The 21,223-nt window shown below is 44.2% G+C and overlaps 1 protein-coding gene across 1 annotated transcript in view; it reads left to right on the forward strand.

The window, feature by feature from the left end:
• Window positions 1–21,223, forward strand: part of LOC106590335 (piezo-type mechanosensitive ion channel component 2-like) — a 156,859-nt gene that overhangs the window by 54,279 nt on the left and 81,357 nt on the right. The window contains 1 exon segment of the mRNA XM_045710585.1: window positions 8,545–8,587. Within this exon segment, the coding sequence (XP_045566541.1) occupies window positions 8,545–8,587 (43 nt within the window).

Raw genomic sequence — 21,223 nt, forward strand, 5'->3', positions numbered from 1 at the left:
GGCAACCTGAGGTGAGGTCAGAGATGAAAGAGGGATGAAAAATGACCCTGGCTGCTAAAAGAGAGTGTTGTGGCGAGAGAGAGAGGGCGGCTATGTGAAGACAGACACTGGCCCAATTACTGGAAGTATACACTACATATACTGTACAACCGAGATAGTTTAGTCTACAGAACTGCCCTTGTAATGTGAAGTAAGATGAAAGTACTGTGAAGCATCCAGTCAACACTTATACTGGAAGTACATTTCTAGTAGGCATATACTAAATCCTCCTTCGAGAAAGCCATATCCATAATGTGGGGTAAGTTAAGTTGATTTCAATAAGTGTATTTTGAAATGCTAAACAAGTCTATTTTATTGCGTGCCAACCATTCTCTTTGTTTTATTCAACGGTACTAGTAGAAAATAGTTTTAGAAATGGTAGAAGTGTAGCAGGCAGCGGGTACAGAATAAAGAGTGCTTTTGGAACTGTATGTGTACGGTGTAGGCGTCTCTGTTCTCTCTCTGTGTGCCTTGTCTGCATTAATAGTCCTTTGTTTTGTGTGCGACTCAGTTGAGCTGTTCAGACGCCAGCAACAAGACTTTTTCATCTATCATCACATTGAAGAGCTGCCAGCGAAAATAACAAACGTCCAAAACATGACTCCTATTTTCTTGTTTTGTGTTTGTCGTCAATAGCGCTGCGTCTCCTGCGATAAGAATCATCTTCCCCAGGATGCGCAGCCCAATTCACTCTAAAAATACATATAACACCATGGCCCACATTTCATAGGTACGTAGGTAGCAGTACAGATGGCTTACAAAGGAGAGGATACAACTTTCAATTTCCAGTAGCTACTAATGTAAACAATGTGTCAAACGCAATAACAACATTGTAGACATGTCCCACAGTAGGCGTGTGAAGGTGGGAAGTGAAAGGCATCTCTGTCAGAGGTTCAGTCGGATCTTCTTTATCTGCATTTCACCCCTTGTCACGACTAATGACCAGAGAAGAGTGGTGAAATCTTCAAAACATCTTGTTTCAAATGATCGACTAAGTGGCCCCAGCCTTGCCTTGAGTGGGCCCCTCGGTTTTGCCCTCTACTGCCTTAGCCTAACTAGGATATGTGCTTGGTCAGTCAGCGAGCAAGCGGCAGCCATGTTTGCCAGGTGTACGTCCGTCCGTTTGTCAGTCTGTCCCATGCTTGATTTGGGCAGGAGCTCACCGGAACTGAGGAACGGCACCTCAAATGTTCTACAGCTTGATCTCCTGTTCCTCTTATAGAATATTATCTCCGAAGTATTGTGGAGCTCCTGCCCCTAAATATAAACAGTACTGGCACTCAAAAGGAATACCGGTACATATTTCAGTCAAATACTGAGAAGTAGAGGTTAGGATGAGGTCATTAATAAGAGACTTCCAGGAAGGAAGAGGCCTTTATGTTTTACGTCCTCCTCCACCGACATAAATACACTAAAACTCAATGTCTGTTCCTCGACCAAAACACTATTAGCTCTTTATTCAGTAGCTAATATATCCACGGAGGACCTCTTTCTATGATATTCCCCCCCAAAATAACCTAATTGCAATTGAATCCCACAATGCACATAAATTGAAAGCATTTCCTTGGTAGTTGGTAGTTAGCAGGTTTTTACAAGGTGTCTCGTCCGCAGTTTGTTTACATTGTCGAAGCATTATCGAGGCATGTAGAAGTCTGGTTTAATAGATTTCTATGATGTTCTGTAAGACTTTTAGGCATAGTTTTATCCAAACAGCCATCATCTGTAAAATAACCCATGTTCAGCCATATGAAAACATTCACCTCCCTCTCAGCAGAAGGAAACCGCTGCCAGGGGAGTTGAGGGATTGTTTTTAGACTGTCTTTGCCACAGGTGTTTCTGAATTGCTCATTGTTATTTTGAAATGAACTGTTACAAGCTGTCTCGAATTAACACATCACAAATAAAACTCTTTTCATCTCCCTTGACACATCACAAATTGAGGATTTTCCTGGGTTTTGGCGTTTTTATTTTAGAGTCCTTTCGTGCTTCCTTGTCCTTCCTACCTTCCTTGTTTCCTTCCTATCTCCCGTTGCTGTATATGGAAACGCTGGATCCCTCATTTTCACTCTTCTATTGGCTACCTCCTTTGAGTTAACCATATGACCGAATACCCAGGTGACTTCCACCATTTCTGTGACCATGACATCATAGAGAGATAGAGACAGAAAGGCTAAGGGGAAGTAGTAGTGAATCTGTGCTATACTCACTATGTACAGTAATCAGTGTTAGGCTAATCCAGGTATGTAGTGTGATCTAAGCAGGGGCGTTGTATCGCTGTTGACAGACAAATGTTATAATTACTACTTCTGAGGCTTCGCTGATCCACCAGGCTGTTTGATGGGCCGCTTGTGTCTAATTGAAGTGCTTTTCTCCCAGTGATATCCAGATAGGATTACCACACCGCACTATAGTCTAGATATGGCTTCTTCTAGACAGGTTGCTGCGTCTGCTATTCTAGTCGCCACCATACAGTATAAACTACTGCATTGAATGTGTACACATCAGCTATCAAAGAGAAAAGACTATGAAAGAAAATAGTGGTCATGAATGGTAATTCAATTTCGTGATTTAAGTGGTAGACAAATCATTATTACAAACAATGTGCAGTTAACACAACTATAGTACGAGGCATGGTTTAGACATGGCTAGTGTTTCATTGGCTACTGTTCATAACAAAAGTAACAGATTGTTTTAATTTCAACCGGGTGAAAATACACAGGGGATTTGCAGTTTTAAAATCCACAATTATGTATTTGAGCACTGATGCCATGACTAAATATTATAGCTGCGTTCAATGAGGTGTTTCTTCACTAATGAGCTGAATTGTGGCTGGTGTGTGTAATGTGTGTGTGTGTGTGTGTGTCTATTTGCGCTGGGGGCTGTATAGGCTTATTGCCTGCAGCCCTGGACGTTATTATAACGCTACGTTATTCCCGCGGCACCACATTATTGCGCTCCCTCATTTTCCGAGCCACTGCACCCATCTGCAGGGAGCTGCCAAACAGCTCCTGTAACCATAACGTTGCTCCACAAAGCCCCCACTCACTCTCTCTCCTTCCTTTCTCTCTCTCTGTATACATCTCTCTCTCACACTTTCTCCTCTCTTTCTCTTTCTCACTTTCTCCCCTCTCTCTGACACTCTCTCTCTCTCTCTCTCTCTTTCGTGTAATGTGTAGGCCTATACTGTAACTTTAGCTGCAGCTTACTAATGGAGAATGCTAAGAAAAGTAACACCTGTTAGTTTGCCTGTCTGGGATATTAGTAGGCAGGTCACCCGTGATACAAGTCAGTATTTGACGTCCATCCATGTCTGAGGACATCGGGAGATGTTGTTGAAACCGGCCACTAGGGGCAACAGTAAGTGCTGTTACCTTCAAATATGCTTTGGTGTTGCTATGGCGTTGTGGAGGGGGATGATGGATTGGCATAAGCATCTGCCTATGCTTCCAAAGGTTGCATGTTTGAATCCAGCGATAGAAAGTTGTTTTTGATATTTTTGTTTAAAGCCTATCCCAAACCTTAACCCCTACCTTAAGAATTCTGAGTTAATGCCTCAATTTAATCTTGGAACAATACAGAGAAGTAACCAAACGCTTTGAAATTTGACGTTTGAGAAACATGGATGAGCCTCTAATTCGGACGTGAGCCTGTGAGACAAACATTACGAGCCAAATTTAGAGGTTATTTTTTTACCAGAGCTTTGTAAGTAACTTTTTTTATAATTTTATACTGTAAATCTAAAGTTGGCCTATCCTGTCAGCCCAGTTTTTTGCTACTCCTACTATAAGCGTCCAGAAATATAAACACACAAATCTAAAGCAGCACAAGGCACCAGTCCTCATGACTCCTGTGATGCCTGGCGTTTCAGACGTTGAAAACCTGTAGTCGCTACGTCAGATTGAGTCAGACAACCTCCATGCATCGTAGTTAGAAAAACAACTTGTTAAACACGCATGACATTTTCCCATGGCCCGGCATAAATCTGTGTCTGTAATATTGTATTAATGCGAGAATAAATTCGTCTGGATATATGATCTTGGTTTGGCTGCATTTCATCATTGCAGTACGTTGTGGTTGTAGCCTTCTCTCATAGACAATGTCCAGGCTGTATTATAACCATAAAATAACAGGGAGAAGGGAGTGAGGGAGGAAGTGGAGAAGAAAAGGTGCACATGTTGTAAGCGAGAAACTGTCGTAAAGTAAACTGTCTATGAAACAAGCGCGTGTGTCCCTTCCTCTTTATTAGCTTAACCATGGCCTCTGCAAGGGAACAATATACATTGTGGAATCCTTAAAGGAAATGTTCATGGTCCGCTGTCTAGCTGCCGATAGCAGCACATACAGCAACACATACAGCAACACATACATTGCTTATAGTGTACCTCGCCATAGCACAGGTGCTGTATCCATCACAGGGAGAAACAAGTACTTGCTGGTAGCTGGCATCAAAACAGCTGAGCCAGGGAGGTTCATTTTGAGGATAATGACTATAATGTTAGCTAGTCCCTCATAGTGTTTTTTTTTATAAATTATTTTTTATCATTAACCCCTCAAAACACCAGTCTAAAAGTCAACAGTGACGAGGCGACTCCGGGATGCTGGCCTTCCAGGCATAGTTCCTCTGTCCAGTGTCTGTGTTCTTTTGCCCATCTTAATATTTTATTTTTATTGGCCAGTCTGAGATATGGCTTTTCTTTGCATCTCTGCCTAGAAGGCCAGCATCCCAGAGTCGCCTCTTTGCTGTTGACGTTGAGACTGGTGTTTTGCGGGCACTATTTAATGAAGCTACCAGTTGAGGACTTGTGAGGCGTCTGTTTCTCAAACTAGACACTCTAATGTACTTGTCCTCTTGCTCAGTTGTGCACCAGGGCCTCCCACTCCTCTTTCTATTCTGGTTAGAGCCAGTTTGCACTGTTCTGTGAAGAGAGTAGTACACAGCATTGTACCAGATCTTCAGTTTCTTGGCAATTTCTCGCCTTCATTTCTCAGAACAAGAATAGATTTTCAGAAGAAAGGTCTTTGTTTCTGGCCATTTTGAGCCTGTAATCGAACCCACAAATGCTGATGCTCCAGATACTCAACTAGTCTAAAGAAGGCCAGTTTTATTGCTTCTTTAATCAGGACATCAGTTTTCAGCTGTGCTAACATTATTGCAAAAGGGTTTTCTAATGATCAATTAGCCTTTTAAAATGATAAACTTGGATTAGCTAGCACAACGTGCCATTGAAACACAGGAGTGATGGTTGCTGATAATGGGCCTCTGTACGCCTATGTAGATATTCCATAAAAAATCTGCTGTTTCCAGCTACAATAGTCATTTACAACATTAACAATGTCTACACTGTATTTCTGATCAATTTGATGTTATATTAATGGACAATTATTTACTATTTTTCAAAAACAAGGAAATCTCTAAGTGACACCAAACTTTTGAACGGTAGTGTATGTGCTATGCATTTCGCCAGGATTCGCATTTCGCATCACAACATTGAAGTGTTACAGACCTCCAGTTTTTTAAATGGATTGGATCTTTATACTTGCCACCTAGGTCCTGTTTTAGTAGTAATGAAATCAGATCTTGTTGAGTACCTGAAAGTCTACCATTTGTATAAGAGTAATTAAAACATGCAATAATGGATCTTTGAGTACATCAAAAAAGGTCTGATATACCTCTACTGGTATACCGTCAAGTCCTGGTGTTTTTCCAGGCTGAAAATATTTTATTGCCTCAAAAAGTTCCTATTCTGTAAGTTGGCCTTCACACAGGTCTTTCTGTAAATGTGTTAATTTTACATTATGAAAAGATCATTCAGTGGAAATGGAGGAGACTGAAAAGAAAACATATGCTTAAAATATTTGTCACGGCTGTCAAAAGGAGAGGACCAAGGTGCAGCGTGTGTGTAGTTCCACATTTTATTTTCTCTGTGAAACTTTGCAATACATCAAATAACTGAATAGACAAAACAACAAACCGTGACGCAGAGGAGAAACAAACACTACTCAAAAATAATCACCCACAAAACCCAGGAAGAAAAACCCCTACTTAAGTATGATCTCCAATTAGAGACAACGACGACCAGCTGCCTCTAATTGGAGATCATCCCAAACAAACCAACATAAAAATACAAAAACTAGAACCTAAGAACATAGAAATAGAACACATAGAATAAACCCCCCTGTCACACCCTGACTTACTCTACTATAGAAAATAAAAGCTTACCATGGTCAGGACGTGACAATATTTTGCTTCCTCTTTCAAAATATCATTTGTGAATCACGGATAACTCCATAATTTATAACGAGTTTCTGTAAATTCCTTTTGGTAGAATTTCTATGGTGGAGATTCAAGAAAAAGGTTGTGCATTTTTCACAATTTTCCATCCAATTCGCTTTATTTTTGTAATACATTACACTTGATCGTTCTTGAATAAGTACCTCCATTTCTTTGTGTTTTTCCTCTAACCTATTTTGTGCCTCTATAGTACAGTTCCCATTACCATCTACCTGCTCTGTTACTTCCTCTATTTCCTTTATTAGTCAAATCTCTTTTGATCTAAACTGCTGTTGTTTTAATGATGAGTATTGTATTGAATGGCCTCTAAAAGTACATTTGAAAGTGTCCAATACAATAAGGGGATATGCTGTGCAAAATAAAGTTAATTATGAATTATTTTGTCTTAGTTAAGAACAAATTGCCAGCAAGAACGAGACTAGGAAGTAATCAAGACGGCTAGCTTGATTAAGCCTCCTTCATGTACGTATATCTCCCTAGGTCAGGGTTTTTCAACCTTCATATATCCACTAGTTCTAATGTATCCATGATCTTCGTAATCTCCTTAAGTGCTTGAGGGTGATAGTTTGTATAGTTTGAGCTATATACAGGGTCAGTGAGTGATTTCCTTTATGATACGTTGAGGTACTTAAAACCGTATTATAATCTCCAATCATAATAATAGATTATTTCGTTGCTTGTGAGCTCAATAGATTATTATATATATTTTAGAAGAAGTGTGGATCATCATTATGTGGCCCATATAGATTAATTAGCCAGATCTGTTGGTCCAATAGCATATTTAAAATAATCCATCTTCCTTGCAGATCTGTTTGCACCGCTTGCACAATCTGATCCAAATTTGTGTTAATTAGTATAAATCACCCCTTTTGAGTTTCTGTAAAAATGTGTCTTCTTTTTTTATGATCTGCTAAGCCATTACAATTATAACTGGCTATACTTATTTCCCCACTTACCATAATGATACCCAAGTTTCAATTATACTTACCACAACCAATGTTTGCAAACTTACCATTAAAAAACACCATGATGACAGTGTGTTTTAGAGAAATGGCTAAGCTCTATTAGCATGTTATTACAAATGAGTTACTAATATGTAATTACGTGTTAATACAATGTTGTTACTTCAGTTGTTACTGTTTAGTTACATAAATATTAGGGCAACTTAAGGTAAAGTGTTACCAAGAAATGTATTATTGATAAAGTTGAATAATTTCAAGTTAAGTACAGAAAGTACTTTCTCAGCATAGTAGATGCTGCAGTTAAATTCCTTTTTTAAACAGGAATTGGCCATCAGTCATCCCAGTGGTGAACATGTCTTCTCATCCGAGTAGGGCCTATTAACCAGGCAGTTAACGAGCTAATGACAGAGCTAATTAGCCGCCTGAGCACTGACTCATTGATCTGTCGTTAGGGTAACTATCCTCAGATCAGCTGCAGGGGGGCGGTGTGTTGGGAGTTGGCACTTGGCAGTAAGACAACTCCCGTCCAGAGGGGGGCCTCCACACACCTGGAACTGTCTCTGTAAACAAAAAGCCCAGGAGTCCAAAGCCTTTCAAGAACATTTTTGTTTTTCCCTGAGTCGTTAAATCAACGTGCGGGCGGACAGCGGAGTTTCGTGTCATAAACACACAAAGAGGCGGAAGAGACGAGAGAGAGGAGTTGTCTGCCAAATGCATGAGTCATGTGAGTCACGGGATGACAACTAACTGTGAGACGGAGGGCGTTCCAAGTGGCTGTCGATGGTGCACGGCTGCCTCTGTGTGTGTGTGTGTGTGTGTGTGTGTGTGTGTGTGTGTGTGTGGTTTACCTTTGCTAACATATGGTTTAGATCTGTGTTACCGTCCTAAGGAGGGTCAGTGTGCATGTGAAACGATTGGATTCAAGGTTAAGTTGTTCATGTAGTCTGTATATCATTTGAAAGATCTGCCACATTGGTGTCTGAAGTGGGATTGCATCCCTGTGCAGGCATAGAAAGTTTATCGAGTCAAAGATGGGTTGGTACAACTTCAACTTTTCAGTGTATTCTAATGGGGCTCAGGTTGTCAACACTCCAGGTTGAATGATGGGAAGGCTCTGTGGGATAACAGAAAGTGCTTCATGAAAGCCTGCCATTTGAGCAGCTGCCATCTTAAGTCCACCTCAGGAGTTTGGAATAATGGTCCACTCTGTTGAGCGAGGATTTTGACGTCTATATTTTGTGTTCTTTTCAGGTTCAACATGGGAGAAGTCGGTTCGACAGCTGGGCTTGGAAAGGTAAGAGACCAATGCTTTCACATTAAAATAAAACCTGGCATGATCTACTGTATATAGCTCAGTTTGATTCCCATCTATATTTTCATGGTGTTTGTGTGGTAAAGTGGGGAGTATCCTCACACACCCCACAGAGGACAACAAGTAGGTTTATTTGTTCTATTGTACATAGCTAAAATCCATTCTATGGCATAGTGAAATAGTACTCATTCAATAGAGCTCAACTGAATGATTACATTTCACCCAATACACCCAGTCATTTGGCAGACACTCTAATACACTAGAGCAAGTTAAAACGCAGCAGCCAAACAAAACAACCCATGTTTCATTCTCATCTGCTTTCATTGCCATATGAACCACTCAGGTAGAGCCCTCATCGCAGCATACAAATGACTGTTTTCCCAAGTGGGTCATCCATAAGGTTTTTAATCAGGTCAACGCTCATAAGGCCGCAGGGCCGGATGGTGTTCCAGGACGCGTTCTCAGAGCATGCTCAGAACAGCTGTCAGGCATATTCACAGTCATTCTCAACCTCTCCAGTTTGTAATCCCCACATGTTTCCAGCTGACCACCATCATTTCTGTTCCCATGAACTCTTAAGACTACCTGTCATAATGACTACTGCCCTGTAGCACATATGTAATCATGAAGTGCTTTGAAAGGCTGGTTATGGCACACATCAACTCCATCATCCCGACAGCAGTGGTGTCAAACTCATTCCATGGGGGGCCTAGTGTCTGCTGCTTTTATTTTTTTCCTTTCAGTTAAGACCTAGACGACCAGATGAGGGTAGTTCCTTTCTAATTAGAGACCTTAATTAATCAATCAAGTACAAGGGAGGAGCAAAATCCATCAGACACTCGGCCCTCCGTGGAATGAGTTTGACACGTGCCCTCGACCCACTCCAATATGCATACCGCCCCGACAGATCCATACTGTAGACGATGCGATCTTCATTGCACTGGAACTGTCCTCAAACACCTAGATAAGACTACCTATGTGATAATATTGTTCATTAACTACAGCTCAGCGCCTAACACAATAGTCACCAAGCTTGGGATGCTGGGCCTGAACACCTCCCTCTGCAACTGGATCCTGGGCTTCAAGTTCCTCGGTGTCGAAATCAATAAGGACTTAAAATGATCCACACACACGCAAACAGTGGTGAAGAAGGTGCAACAGCGCCTCTTCCCCCTCAGGAGGTTGAAAAGATTTGGTATGGGCCCTCAAATCCTGAAATAGTTCAACAGCTGCACCACTGAGTACCGAAGAAACAAGTCTGACACCAACAGGCTCCTGAACAGATTCTATCAAACAATAAGACTGCTATATACAGTTGAAGTTGGAAGTTTACATACACCTTAGCCAAATACATTTAAACTCAGTTTTTCACAATTCCTGACATTTAATCCTAGTAAAAATTCCCTGTTTTAGGTCAGTTAGGATCACCACTTTATTTTACGAATGTGACATGTCAGAATAATAGTAGAGAGAATGATTTATTTCAGCTTTTATTTCTTTCCACATTCCCAGTGGGTCAGAAGTTTACATACACTCAATTAGTATTTGGTAGCATTGCCTTTAAATTGTTTCACTTGGGTCAAACGTTTCAGGTAGCCTTCCACAAGCTTCCCACAATAAGTTGGGTGAATTTTGGCCCATTCCTCCTGACAGAGCTGGTGTAACTGAGTCAGGTTTGTAGGCCTCCTTGCTCGCACACTCTTTTTCAGTTCTGCCCACACATTTTCTATGGGATTGAGGTCAGAGCATTGTGATGGCCACTCCAATACCTTGACTTTGTTGTCCTTAAGCCATTTTGCCACAATTTTGGAAGTATGCTTGGGGTCATTGTCCATTTAGAAGACCCTTTTGCCACCAAGCTTTAACTTCCTGACGGATGGCTTGAGATGTTGCTTCAATATATCCACATAATTTTCCTCCCTCATGATGCCATCTATTTTGTGAAGTGCACCAGTCCCTCCTGCAGCAAAGCACCCCCACAACATGATGCTGCCACCCCCGTGCTTCACGGTTGGGATTGTGTTCTTTGGCTTGCATGCATCCCCCAATTTTCCTCCAAATATAATGATGGCCATTATGGCCAAACAGTTCTATTTTTGTTTCATCAGACCAGAGGACATTTCTCCAAAAAGTACGATCTTCGTCCCCATGTGCAGTTGCAAACCCTAGTCTGGCTTTTTTATGGCGGTTTTGGAGCAGTGGCTTCTTCCTTGCTGAGCGGCCTTTCAGGTTATGTCGATATAGGCCTTGAAATACATCCACAGGTACACCTCCAATTGACTTAAATGATGTCAATTAGCCTGTCAGAAGCTTCTAAAGCCATGACATCATTTTCTGGAATTTTCCAAGCTGTTTAAAGGCACAGTCAACTTAGTGTATATAAACTTCTGACCCACTAGAATTGTGATACAGTGAATTATAAGTGAAATAATCTGTCTAAACAATTGTTAGAAAAATTACTTGTGTCATGCACAAAGTAGATGTCCTAACCGACTTGCCAAAACTATAGTTTGTTAACAAGAAATTTGTGGAGTGGTTGAAAAATGAGTTTTAATGACTCCGACCTAAGTGTATGTAAACTTCCGACTTCAACTGTTGCTAACAAAATGACTACACAGACTCTCTGCATTGACTGCAGAGTAATTTTGCACTGACTCTATGCACACTCTACACACTCACTCTATGCACACTCTACACACTCATACTCATTCTATGCACACTCTACACACTCATACTCACTCCATGCACACTCTACACACTCATACTCACTCCATGCACACTCTACACACTCATTCACACACACTCACAATGACACTCCAACACACACAAACACACACAGTTAATTTGTTCACACACACATTCAGACTGACTCTACACACACGTTGCTACTCTGTTTATCATATATCCTGATGCCTAGTCCCCTTACCCCTATACATATTTCTATCACTCCAGTATCCCGTATTGTAAATATGGTATTGGCACTGACCCTGGAACTGACCCTGTATATAGCTTACTGACCCTGGAACTGACCCTGTATATAGTTTACTGACCCTGGAACTGACCCTGTATATAGTTTACTGACTCTGGAACTGACCCTGTATATATCTTACTGACCCTGGAACTGACCCTGTATATAGTTTACTGACTCTGGAACTGACCCTGTATATAGTTTACTGACTCTGGAACTGACCCTGTATATAGTTTACTGACCCTGGAACTGACCCTGTATATAGCTTACTGACCCTGGAACTGACCCTGTATACAGTACAGCTTACTGACCCTGGAATTTACTTTGTATATAGCTTACTGACCCTGGAACTGACCCTGTATATAGCTTACTGACCCTGAAACTGACCCTGTATATAGCTTACTGTCTCTGGAACTGATCCTGTATATAGCTTACTTATGTCATCATTACATGCTGTTCAAGGCTTTGTTGACGTGATCGAATGCCTCAAAGGGAGATACGTGCAGGGGAGAATGACTGCCCCTCTCAGTGAAGCTACGAAGTTCAAGGCCGACAGCGATAGATAATACTGCGCATGTTATGGTTGCATAAATCTCCGACATGAGACGCCATCTTAACCGATTTCGTTGGCTTCAAATGCTCTATTGAGTCTTCACATAGAAATGAATGGTGTCGCTTGACCAATGGCTTTGTCCATTCATATATGCAGTCATTGGATACATGCCTCGTCCCCAGCTGTGGTTTGAAAGAAAGGCTAGCCGTAAAATAATAGACTCAACAAACCAGAGATTTTGTGTTTTTTCAAGTCTGCACCTTTACTACATTGTGTCATGACGGATTGAAGTAGTGGGCGTTTATTTTCCCAGCATCGGCTGTTATGGTTGGTGCAGCCGCCGGGTTCACAGAAATTATGGTTGTATAACTTTCGCACATATCCTTACAGCATGTGTGGCGTAAACATAGTAAATTAGCCCAGTCTTCTGCGCGGTGCTGCGTCTGTGTGCTAGGCTAATTAGCAGAGCCATTACGGGGTTCCCGAGGTGATCCATAGCTACAGGTGCGGTGATGTCACCTTCCAAGCATTGGAAAGTGTTACTGCTTACTGGGTTAAAGCAACAGCCAATGGGGGAAAGGCCAACCCGAATGTTTAGAGTCACGGTAATGCCACCATGAGGGAAGCTGCTGGCATTCCTCAGGTGTTGGATACAGTGATATTGTAATTTTGTCTGGGAGAGAGGGAGTTCCCAGCAGGGCTCGTTGGGTGGTAACTATAACAGCCCTTTCCATGGTCCTCTGTCTGATGGCTCGTCAGTGTTTTGACTACTTCTGGTGACATATGGGGCTTAGTCTAATGGTCTAGTTGATATCATTTGGCAAATATGCCTGACCTTTTGCACACTAATAACAGATTTATAACTGATATTTGCTCAACTTATGATGTCACACTGTAAACACAGTTCTCACAGGTTCAAGACTAGAAGTCTATAGGCCTCTACTAGCATGCTAGCAAATACCCATAGACTTCCAGTCATTGGGCTAGAGCTAGTTAGCAATGGCTTTTGAAACTACCTCTAATTTCCTTCGTACTGGACACAGAGACATACAAATGGTATCCCCTAGTTCATCTGACTCTGGGGAAGTAGATAAAGGGCATCATTGCTAAAATCCCGAAGTATCCCATTAAGTTTAGGGCTAGGTTTAGGTTTACGGTTAAGGGTATGGTTAAGGTTAGGGTTAAGGTAAGTGTCAGTTTTAGGTTTAAAGTCGGTTTAAGCGTCAGCTGTGTACTTGTAGTCTCTCCCGCTCTGGTCTGTCTCAGCCCTGATGCTGCTGCTACGGCGCCTCTCCTCCTGTTGCATTGTGGGAGTCTGGGAGACAGGTGAGTGACGGTGATGAATGTGTACCAGACAGGAGCCTGTGGAGCCCACTGAGTGATGGGTCCTACTTATACCTGGCTCTGGAGTGGCCTGGCCCCCTAATGGAGCTCCAGTTTCACATGACATACAGCACTGGAAAGCAAGACTGGGAGCGACTGTAATGAGGGAGGACCATTACAGACAAAGGAAGCTTCAAATAAATGTGACACTAGTGTCCTTTCCTGGGGACTTATCAAAGAATCTTTGGGAAATCTACTTTTTTGTGTTATACATACAAAATTAATCAGAATGTCTATGTTATTGTGTGGAAAGGTTGTTAGTCACAATCTCAAGTATATGTGGCAAGGTGTAAATTTGTAAATCTTTATTTTCTTGACACTGGTTATTGGCCTAGCCTTCATTGACTACTAGTCTGTCATATTATTTCACTATCGAAGGAGTGTGTCTGAACTACAGTACTTTTCGGTAGTTACGGCATTCCAGCTTTGCCCCCTTTTGATTATGTCATTTAAGAGGTCGTGAGTGTGAGTGTTTGGCAAGAGGCTGGGACTTCGGTATGAGCCATGTACCTGTCTGGAGCCTATAGCCAACCAGTAGTATTAGTAGTTTACGTAATATGACTGTTTGTCTGTCTGTCTGCTCTGTTATCAGCACCATACGTTAGTGTTAATCAAAATCAAATGACATGTTATTTGTCACATGCACCAAATACAACAAGTATCACCGTGAAATACTTACTTACAAGCCCTTAACCAATAGTCAGACAGTAGCTGATTCCGACTGTGAAGAGGAGTGGAAACGTCACTGTCTATCATGTACATTTCTGTGTAACAAAGACCTTTCTGTCAGGGTCAACATCAGTGTCTGGCATCCACATTTCTAGGTTTATAAAAAAAGGACAACCCTTTCTGTCAAATGAAAACCTTAACTAGATTTAAGTTAGACTTTGATGTATTCACTGTAACGCACAGTTGCTGATGTGTTCCCCTCAGTAGAGTGAGATTAATTGGCTTGGAATGAGCTGGGTCCTCTTGGCTGACGATCAACCGTGTGACGCAACAGTGAGGGGAATAACAGCGTGGAATTTACCCATCTCATTTTGTGTTTCATTGTTTCTTTTCTTGGCAGAGTCGGTCAAGCTGGTCTACATAAATGGTTTCTTTTCTGCGGGAAAGATTTCTTACTAACAATGGGCATAAAAGCTTGAAATGTGGTCACTGGTTCCCATAGGAAATGTGTTGCACCTAGAATAACCACATGAGAATGGAGATTTGTTGTGAGGGATGTACTGTACAGTGCCTTCAGAAAGTATTCATACCCCGAGACTTATTCCACATTTTGTTTTGTTACAGCCTGAATTCAATATGGATAAAACATTTTCTTTCTCACCCATCTACAAACAATGCCCCATGATGACAAAATGGAAACATGTTCTAAACATGTTTAGAAATGTTTGCAAATGTATTGAAAATGAAACACAGAAATATCTAATTAACATACAGTTCCAGTCAAAAGTTTGGACACACCTACTCATTCAAGGGTTTTTCTTTATTTTACTATTTTCTACATTGTAGAATAACAGTGAAGACATCGAAACTATGAAATAACACATATGGAATCATGTAGTAACCAAAAAAGTGTGAAAATAAATCTAAATATATTTTAGATTTTAAATTCTTCAAAGTAGCCACCCTTTGCCTTGTGGAGGTCAGATCATCTGATGCAGCACTCCATTACTCTCCTTGGTCAAATAGCCCTTACACAGCCTGGAGGTGTGTTTTGGGTCATTGTCCTGTTGAAAAACAAATGATATAGTGCAACTAACCGCAAACCAGATGGGATGGCGTATCGCTGTAGAATGCTGTGGTAGGCATGCTGGTTAAGTGTGCCTTGAGTTCTAAATAAATTACTGACAGTGTCACCAGCTAAACACCCCCTGTAAGGGGTGCGTACTGGCGGCAGAGAAGTCAGACGCAGGAGAGCAACAACTGTGTTTACAACGGCGCAGTTTAATAATAAAAACCACCGGAAAACAGAACAATATATCAATGGGTACAAAACACATCGCACACCAGACATCACATGGTTTCGGGTCAGGTTTCGGGTCGAAAGCCAGACCTGGTCCCCCGGTGCAAACACTGGGGCCTCACTGCGGTGACGGTCTGCGTTCTCTTTTTGGCGCAGCACGGCCCGCTGAAGGTGAACACGGGCAGCTTCCCATGTCTCCTCCGCGCGCCTGAACCAGTCGTCCACAGCAGGAGCCCCGGTCTGACTCTGATGCCAAGGCGCCAGAACCGGCTGGTACCGCAGTACACACTGGAAGGGAGAGAGGTTAGTGGAGGAGTGGCAAAGCAAGTTCTGTGCCATCTCGGCCCAGGGCACGAACGCTGCCCACTCCCCTGGCCGGTCATGGCAATAGGACCGCAGAAACCTGCCCACATCCTGGTTTATTCTCTCCACCTGCCCATTACTCTCGGGGTGAAACCCTGAAGTAAGGCTGATCGAGACCCCCAGACGTTCCATGAACGCCTTCCAGACCCTAGACATGAACTGGGGACCTCGATCAGACACTATATCCTCAGGCCCCCCATAGTGCCGGAAAACGTGTGTAAACAAGGCCTCTGCAGTCTATAGGGCCGTAGGGAGACCGGACAGAGGGAGGAGACGACAAGACTTCGAGAACCGATCCACAACGACCAGGATCGCGGTGTTACCCTGTGAGGGGTGAAGATCAGTAAGAAAATCCACAGACAGGTGTGACCAAGGCTGTTGTGGAACAGGTAAGGGGTGTAGCTTCCCTCTGTGCAGGAGCCTAGGAGCCTAACACTGGGCGCACACCGAGCAGGAGGAAACATAAACCCTCACGTCCTTAGCCAAGGTAGGCCACCAGTACCTCCCGCTCAAACAGCACACTGTCCGACCGATCCCAGGATGACCAGAGGAGGGTGACGTCTGGGCCCAATAGATCAACCGGTCACGAACAGCAGACGGGACATACAGACGCCCAGCGGGACACTGGACGGGAGCGGGCTCTGCACGTAACGCCTGCTCAATGTCCGCGTCCAGCTCCCACACTACTGGCGCCACCAAGCAGGAGTGGGATCCATGGGTCGCTCCTCTGTGTCATACAGCCGGTACAATGCGTCTGCCTTCACGTTCTGGGAGCCTGGTCTGTAGGAAAGGGTGAACACAAAACGGGTGAAAAACATGGCCCAACTTGCCTGGCTGTCACGAGAATTTTCAATCCCAATGATTATAAAAATCACTCTAGCTTTGACCAATTCCCCCTATGTTGTAAGGCTAGGGTTAATAAGAATTAGGCAAAGACTCAGATTCTGCAAAAGGTTCGTTGTAGTTTATTCATGAGAGCTCTAAAGTCAACCAAAATTTGAACAGTCTTTATAACCCCCTCTACGCACGTACGCACACACACACACACACACACACACACACACACACACACACACACACACACACACACACACACACACACACACACACACACACACACGCACGCACGCAGACAGACAGGTTTATCACTTTTCTACCAGCCTCGGCAGTTTCTCGCCGTTCTCTCCTCTCCTCCCTAGATTAGAGAGGCCTTGGAAGGGATAAACAACAGGCCCTCCTGTTTTCTCCACATATTTCTCCCTCTTAACTTGTCCCACAAATGTATTATTGGAATATAGTCTTATACGTTTCAGGGTGGAATTCTTTAGTCATTACTTTAAACATATAAATTCCCTTATCACTGGCAAGGGTTCAGTCTCCTCGCTGCCCGGATGTACTCCAGATTGCGGTGGTCAGTCCAGATGAGAAAAGGGTGCTTAGCCCCCTCAAGCCAATGTCTCCACGCCTTCAAGGCTTTGACGACAGCCAACAGCTCCCGGTCCCCCGCGTCATAGTTTCGCTCCGCCAGGCTGAGCTTCTTCGAGAAGCCTCGGACGCGTCCACCTCCACTATGAACGCCAAAGAGGGATCCGGATGGGCCAGCACGGGAGCCGAGGTAAACAGAGCCCTCAGGTTACCAAAAGCCCTGTCCGCCTCAGCCGACCACTGCAAACGTACCTGGCCCCCCTTCAGCCGTGAGGTAATGGGAGCCATTACCTGACTAAAACCCCGGATAAACCTCCGGTAGTAGTTGGCAAACCCTAAGAACCGCTGCACCTCCTTTACCATGGTGGGAGTCGGCCAATTACGCACGGCTGAAATGCGGTCACTCTCCATCTCCACCCCTGAGGTGGAAATGCGGTACCCTAGGAAGGAGACGGACTGCTGGAAGAACAGGCATTTCTCAGCCTTGACGTACAGGTCATGCTCCAACAGGCGACCAAGCACCCTGCGCACCAGGGACACATGCTCAGCGGGTGTAGCAGAGTATATCAGAATGTCATCAATATACACCACTACACCCTGCCCGTGCAGGTCCCTGAAAATCTCGTCTACAAAGGCTTGGAAGACTGATGGCGCATTCATCAACCCGTACGGCATGACGAGGTACTCATAGTGCCCTGAGGTGGTACTGAAAGCCGTCTTCCACTCGTCTCCCTCCCGGATACGCACCAGGTTGTAAGCGCTCCTGAGATCTAGTTTGGTGAAGAAGCGTGCCCCGTGCATTGACTCAATCGCTGTGGCTATGAGCGGTTGCGGGTAACTATACCTCACAGTGATCTGGTTCAGATCTCGATAGTCAATACACGGGCGCAGACCTCCCTTCTTCTTCACAAAAAAGAAATTCGAGGAGGCGGATGAAGTGGAGGACCGAATGTACCCCTGATGCAGGGATTTGGAGACATATGTTTCTATAGCCTCCGTCTCCGCCTGTGAGAGGGGATACCCGTGACTCCTGGTAAGTGCAGCGTCTACCAGGAGATTTATCACACAATCGCTCTGTCGATGGGGTGGTAATTGAGAGCCAAATCGGCATATTCAGGGGGAATGCGCATGGTGGAGACCAAGTCTGAACTTTCCACCATAGTAGCACCAATGAAAACCCCTAAACACCTCCCCGAGCACTCTCGCGACCACCCCGTGAGAGCCCTCTATTGCCAACAAACAGTGGGGTCATGACAAGCTAACCAGGGTAGGCCTAGCACCACGGGAAACGCAGGAGAGTCAATAAGGAAGAGACTAATTCTCTCTTTGTGACCCCCCTGCGTCACCATGCCCAGAGGAGCGGTGGCCTCCCTAATCAACCCTGACCCTAATGGTCGACTATCTAAGGCATGAACGGGGAAGGGCACAGCCACGGGAACAATGGGGATCCCTAAACTATAGGCGAACAATCTATCTATAAAATTCCCAGCCGCGCCTGAATCGACGAGCGCCTTATGCTGGGAATGTGGGGAAAACTCAGGAAAAGTGACATACAAAAACATATGTGCAACAGAGGGCTCTGGGTGAGAAGGGTGCCAGCTCACCTGGGGTGACGCCAGAGCGCCCTGCCTGCTGCCTCGATACCCAGAGGAACCAACTCGGCACCGACCGGCAGTGTGACCTCTGCGGTCACAAATGGTGCACGAGCTGGAACCCCCTCCGGTCTCCCTGCGCACCACCCCTCCCAGCTCCATGGGCATTGGAGAGGGGGTGCGGGGGATGGAACCAACAGACCCCGATCTGAATGTCCGCGGGTAGCCAGCAGGTTATCCAGCCGGATGGACATGTCCACCAACTGCTCGAATGTGAGGGTGGTGTCTCTGCAGGCCAATTCCCGACGGACGTCCTCGCGCAGACTGCAGCGATAATGGTCTATCAGGGCCCTGTCGTTCCATCCCGCACCGGCAGCCAGGGTCCGAAACTCCAGGGCGAACTCCTGGGCGCTCCTCGTTCCCTGCCTCAGATGGAAGAGGTGTTCACCCACTCCTCAAACTGGTCCAACGCCGCATATCCCTCTCTCCACACGGCGTTGGCCCACTCCAGGGCTTTCCCGGTGAGGCATGTGACGAGGGCGGTTGCCAGGTATAAGTCTAGCTGCAACAGGAACCCCTGGCAGTTCGCAGCCGTTCGATCGTATTCCTGGGGAAGGGAGAGACGAATCCCACTAAGACCAGGAGAAGGAGGGGCGCGTAGTGGAGACCCCGGTTGTGCTGGTGGAGGCGCTGGTAGAACTTGTCTGGACAACGCGGTCCATGGTGGTGCCAAGATGGTGGAGCATTGCTGCGTGCTCCCGGACGCGCTCCTCCACCCCTATACCCAGGCTACCTGCTCCTGCTGACTCCATATCGTTTGGTCCGGAATTCTGTAAGGGTGCGTACTGGTGGCAGAGAAGTCAGACGCAGGAGAGCAAAAACTGTGTTTACAATGGCGCAGTTTAATAATAAAAACTACCGGAAAACAGAACAATATATCAATGGGTACAAAACCCGTCGCACACCAGACATAATGTGCACAAGCACTTACAATAAACAATTCCGGACAAGGACATGGGGGGAACAGAGGGTTAAATACACAACATGTAATGATGGAATTGAAACCAGGTGTGTGAGAAGACAAGACAAAACAAATGGAAAATGAAAAGTGGATCGATGATGGCTAGAACACCGGCGACGCCGACCGCCGAACGCCACCTGAACAAGGAGAGGAACGAACTTCGGAAGTCGTGACACCCCGACATGCCACATGGTGGGAACCACACATGCGGAGAGCGTCTGTTCACCTACTCTGCGTCTCACAAAGACAAGTTGGTTCGAGTCAAAATTCTCAAATTTGGACTCGTCAGACCAAAGGACAGATTTCCACGTGTCTAATGTCCATTGATTGTGTTTCTTGGCCCAAGCAAGTGTCTTCTTGTTATTGGTGTCCTTTAGTTGTGGTTTCTTTGCAGCAATTCAACCATGAAGGCCTGATTCACGCAGTTTCCTCTGAACAGTTGACGTTGAGATGTGTCTGTTACTTGAAGTCTGCAAAGCATTTATTTGGGCTGCTATCTGATGTGCAGTTAACTCTAATGAACTTATCCTCTGCAACAGAGGTAACTCTGGGTCTTCCTTTCCTGTGGCGGTCCTCATGAGAGCCAGTTTCATCATAGGGCTTGATGGTTTTTGCGAATGCACTTGAAGAAACTTTTAACATTTTTGAAATGTTCCGTATTGACTGACCTTTATGTTTTAAAGTAATGATGTTCTTGCCATAATATGGACTTGGTCTTTTACCAAGTAAGGCTATCTTCTATACACCACTGCTATCTTGTCACAACACAACTGATTGGCTCAAACGCATTAAGAAGGAAAGAAATTCCACAAATTAACTTTTAACAAGGCACACCTGTTAATTGAAATGCATTCCAGGTGACTACCTCATGAACCTGGTTGAGATAATGCCAAGAGTGTGCAAAGATGTCATCAAGGCAAAGGGTGGTTACTTTGAAGAATCTCAAATATAAAATATATTTTGGTTACTACATGATTCCATATGTGTTATTTCATAGTTTCGATGTCTTCACTGTTATTCTACAATGTAGAAAATAGTAAAAATAAAGAAAAACCCTTGAATGAGTAGGTGTGTCCAAACTTTTGACTGGTACTGTTAGTATTCACACACCTGAGTCAATACTTTGTAGAATCACCCTTGGCGGCGATTACAGCTTTGAGTCCTTTTGGGTATGTCTGTATCAGCTTTGCACATCTGGATTTGGGGATTTTCTCCCATTCTTCCTTCCAGATTTTCTCAAGCTCTGTTAAGTTAGACGGGGAGCGGCGGTGAACAGCAATCTTTTCACAGATTTTCAATGGGATTCAAGTCTGAAGCCACTCCAGCATTGCTTTGGCTGTATGC

The sequence above is a fragment of the Salmo salar genome, chromosome ssa29, assembly GCF_905237065.1.
Source record: "Salmo salar chromosome ssa29, Ssal_v3.1, whole genome shotgun sequence".
NCBI lineage: Eukaryota > Metazoa > Chordata > Actinopteri > Salmoniformes > Salmonidae > Salmo > Salmo salar.